This window comes from Phaenicophaeus curvirostris, chromosome 3 (assembly GCF_032191515.1).
Source record: "Phaenicophaeus curvirostris isolate KB17595 chromosome 3, BPBGC_Pcur_1.0, whole genome shotgun sequence".
NCBI lineage: Eukaryota > Metazoa > Chordata > Aves > Cuculiformes > Cuculidae > Phaenicophaeus > Phaenicophaeus curvirostris.
In genome coordinates this window covers 84,226,258-84,230,222 of record NC_091394.1, presented here as the reverse complement: position 1 = coordinate 84,230,222, position 3,965 = coordinate 84,226,258, and the positions used below count along the sequence as shown (strand labels likewise).

Sequence of the window (3,965 nt, the reverse complement as noted above, 5' to 3'; positions counted from 1 at the left end):
ATAATTAGAGTGGTATTTTTTCTCTACAGGACAACAAAAACGGTCACTGTTTAATAAAGCACTCTGGATGTGGCCTTCCTGCCTCTACAGAAGACAAGAGGAAAGGTAAACTCCTTGCATCTTTCCTGAACATGGCATAAATCTGCTCTGTGCTCTTGTCTTTCTATTTAAGAAAAACCTTGGACCTTTGCTTGCTGCCTAGCAGGCATCTTCCGTGTTGTGACACTGAACCAATCAATACGTGTTACGCTGTGTACAAAGGTGTTCGATTAATGGTTTTATTTTGAGAGCAGGCGTTAACTTGAGGTGCTCCCACAAACATGCTACAAAGTATTAAACATCCTAGCTCCACTGCCCCAAGTCCTCTCTGGACAAAACAGAGCCCTAAGAACCCAAACCTCTTCAAATAGTTTTGTATTCCAAAAATTGAACTACCCTAGGTTCTGAGATCTGCTCCTCAGACTGTATGTATGCTTATGCAGCTTCTGCCTAATCAGAAATACAGAAATATTCAATGATATATAAACTAAACATTGAAACATCTGTGTTGGTACTGCTTTGCTGTTAGTTGTAAATCCTTCATCTGGTGCCATTTCATTAACTAGCAGTTAAAGTTCAGTTAGCATTAACTGAAGTATTAAATTTCAGCACATGTTGATGCCCGGTAATTCCTTTAGAAGTGTTTCACAGCTGAGGAATTTCCACTTTTCTTAAAACTGTCATCTTCTTGGCCAAATCCTATACTTATTCATGGATGTGGCAGCATATGAATTATGTTCAATACCCTTACTTTCATCTGTGTAAGTCAAAGTGTATGGTTTTGGTCCAAAACCTTGCAAAATTCCTGTTTTGACAGTATTTACTGTGATAATTTACAATTCTGTCAATTTCTGCACTTTGCAATTTAGCTACTCCACTATCTATCTATTCTGGTAGTGGTTTAAAGTGTTTTCTCCTCTCATACAGATGAAAAATTGTAGTGGCTATTGCTAGCAGCTGCACAGAGTAAGCTAAATATTGCATTGGCCAGATTACCTACTTGATTTGCACTCTTCTTCACAGTTTAGGTTACTTCTGCGTAGTTATATGTAATGAAAAAATTCAACCAACTTTAAAGATATTTAGTAAGAATAAAAGATAGCAGACAGGCAGCAAATTCTAGATTAATCTCCATTTTCCATGATTGTTCCAAAAACTGAACAAAATACTCAGTATTGAGAATTTTATACTCACAATTAAGATGTTGGTGCCACTTCAAAATCCACTTCAAATACTTCTGCTAGGCTGGATGCGTGCTTACACATACTCTAAACAGAAAGCTGCCACTGCACCTTGCAAATACCAAAATGTGCCTGCATCTTAATCTACAAAATAAAAATCTCTACTTGAAGTCTCCATCTCCTTTTCAAAATCTTTCTTCAAAATTCTCATCTGTTTTGTCTTATGATATAAATGTCACTCACAGCTGCAGAAATCAACCAATGATCTTGACACCCAAGCCTACCATGGTGGTAGAAGAACGAACAGTTCTGCTGCTAGCATTGGCACAGAGTGAGTCATCGACTCTTCCCTTTGTAGCAAAGAAAGGAAAGTAAGCTTATTTGTAAGGTGGTTTGACATCTGCACACATCTAGGTATTATCATAGTTTCATAAAACTTTCAGTGCTGGGTAAACTAATCAAAACTAACATTTTCTAACTCCATTTATTTTCAATTATAAGAATGGGCATCCATTCATCTACTAGATTTAAAGTCTTCAAAAGGAGAAAGAAAAGACAACTACATTGTACCTAATTTCAGGGGAAAGTCATATATCATTAATCAAGTGTGATCAGATCTATTATAAACCAGTGATTTTTACCCCAAGGAGTAGACAAATTGGTTGAAATTATTAAAAAACATGAAACCAAAAAAACTGAAAGAAGAACAAATAAGTATAACATTTTCAAAACCACGCACCTGAAATCAATGAGAATTCAGCATCAAACCTCCATATTGTAGAAAGAATATCTTTTAAAAATATATCATTTAACTGGGTTCTGAGGAAATATTCCACACAAAACTATTAAGGAATCTGACTGGGCATGGAATGAGAGTTAAAAGTAATACACAAGAAGCAAATAATGAGGATGGTCAGTTTTAAACTTGACAAATATTAGTAGTAGAGTGCCCTATGGATTTCTACTGAAACAGTATTGTTTTACATATTCTTTGATCTGAAAAAAAGAGACACAGAGTCCACTGGCAGAACCTGCAGATAAGAAAAACTATGAAGAATACTTTCAGGGCTAATGAAAACTGTGAAAAATATCAGAGAAAGAACAAAGACTAAGGTTGATGATTAGCTCAAAATAATGAACTGCTCATATACTCCAAGGTTTTCTAGGACTGGCAGTCATAAGGAAAGGATTAATGAGGCATTTATTAAGTGCATTCTGGTAAACAAGACCAAAGTATTCCAACCATACATAATGCTATATGAATACTACTCCACACAACAGCTGGAGCAGTACTCAAGAAATTGTATCTGCTTCTGTAACTCCATGTTAATGTCGAGGGTATATGTATATAGTCACTTAAAAAGACTAAATTATATCCATAAGGATATACGGTAATTTCACATCGCTCTGAATTTTGCTATAATACACACCCACTGAAAGGCTATGGAATATGATGAACTTATATGGCACTGTAGTTCCCACAATGGGGAAACATCTCAAAATTCTCAATACTGAGTATTTTGTTCAGTTTTTGGAACAATCATGGAAAATGGAGATTAATCTAGAATTTGCTGCCTGTCTGCTATCTTTTATTCTTACTAAATATCTTTAATATCATTGTAATATCTGATCACTTATTTTAGTCCTGTAGCTTACTAGAGTGACTTTTCTGTATTGCAACTTTTCTTATCTGTGGAGATGGTTTGCACTGTAGAATGGCATGAAAAAGCATGTTTTTAAAGTAGTATTAGTTGTATTATAAAAAAACCCCAAACAACCAGAAACACTTCACTTATAAAAATACCCATTTGCATAGCAATCTAAATTACTCCTGTAAGTTACCGAGGCTCTATTACATTCAGTATAAATTAATCACTCAGGTAGAACCTGCAGGATGAATCTTTTATTAAAAAAAAGCCAACACCATTTAAGTTATTAGAAAAAAAATTTATTCTTGAAGACTTTTCAAACATTACTGCAATATGGTCGTAGAAAAACACATTACTCCTTAGAAAGAAATTAAATATATCCAAACAAATTTGTATCTTTTGCAACTACAATGTTTGATTTTCCTTGTTCAGTTCCGCATGGCCAACATGGCATTAATGTCCCAAATAAGATTCCGTAACTGATCCATGATCTGTTTCAGCTGCTGATTCTTCTGTTTCAGTTTCTGTGGAAAGAGTTAATTGTAAGTTTTCTTTGTAATCAGATCAAATCAGAGAAATTCAACAGAAGTTGCAGTGTTACGAAATGCCATGTGAGTCTTTTTCTCAGTTGTCTGTGAGCAATATTAGTGGGATAATACATATGATACTATGATCCTCTTTAAAGCACACTCTGAAAATACAAGAAAGCCTCAAAAGTTAAGGACCGTTGCTATAGGGGGAATGTTGTTTGTTTTCACAGCAGCCTTTTCATCAGAACACTTGATCCCTTTAAAAACTGGAAGCTTGCAGGGATTGGTCCTCTCTTTTTATAAAGTCCAAAAGGCAGCACCTTATGTAGGAAGAAAGAATTTGTAATTTCGGCTAAAAGAGTTCAGGGAACAAGAAAATTTATATGAATACATATTGTATGGCTTGGATGCACAGAAAAACGACGGATTAACAGTAGAAGTTTCAACAAAGCACACGGTGCAGGTGAAGCCAAGCAAGGTTTTCCAGCCCTTCAGGCTATTTAGGTCAACCCTAATGTGCTAAGGAGTCCCATCTTAAAATGGATATTCCCCAACCATGCTGAATT

The 3,965-nt window shown here is 35.3% G+C and overlaps 1 protein-coding gene across 2 annotated transcripts in view; it reads right to left on the bottom strand.

Moving 5' to 3' along the window:
- Positions 1–3,146: 3,146 nt before the first annotated feature.
- MED30 (mediator complex subunit 30) overlaps positions 3,147–3,965 on the bottom strand; it is a 15,994-nt gene continuing 15,175 nt past the window's right edge. For both annotated transcript variants that reach the window (XM_069853139.1, XM_069853140.1), the window contains exon 5: positions 3,147–3,393. In XM_069853139.1, coding sequence (XP_069709240.1) covers positions 3,298–3,393 — 96 coding nt within the window. In that variant the 3' untranslated portion in view covers positions 3,147–3,297. The remainder of the gene's footprint in view (positions 3,394–3,965) is intronic.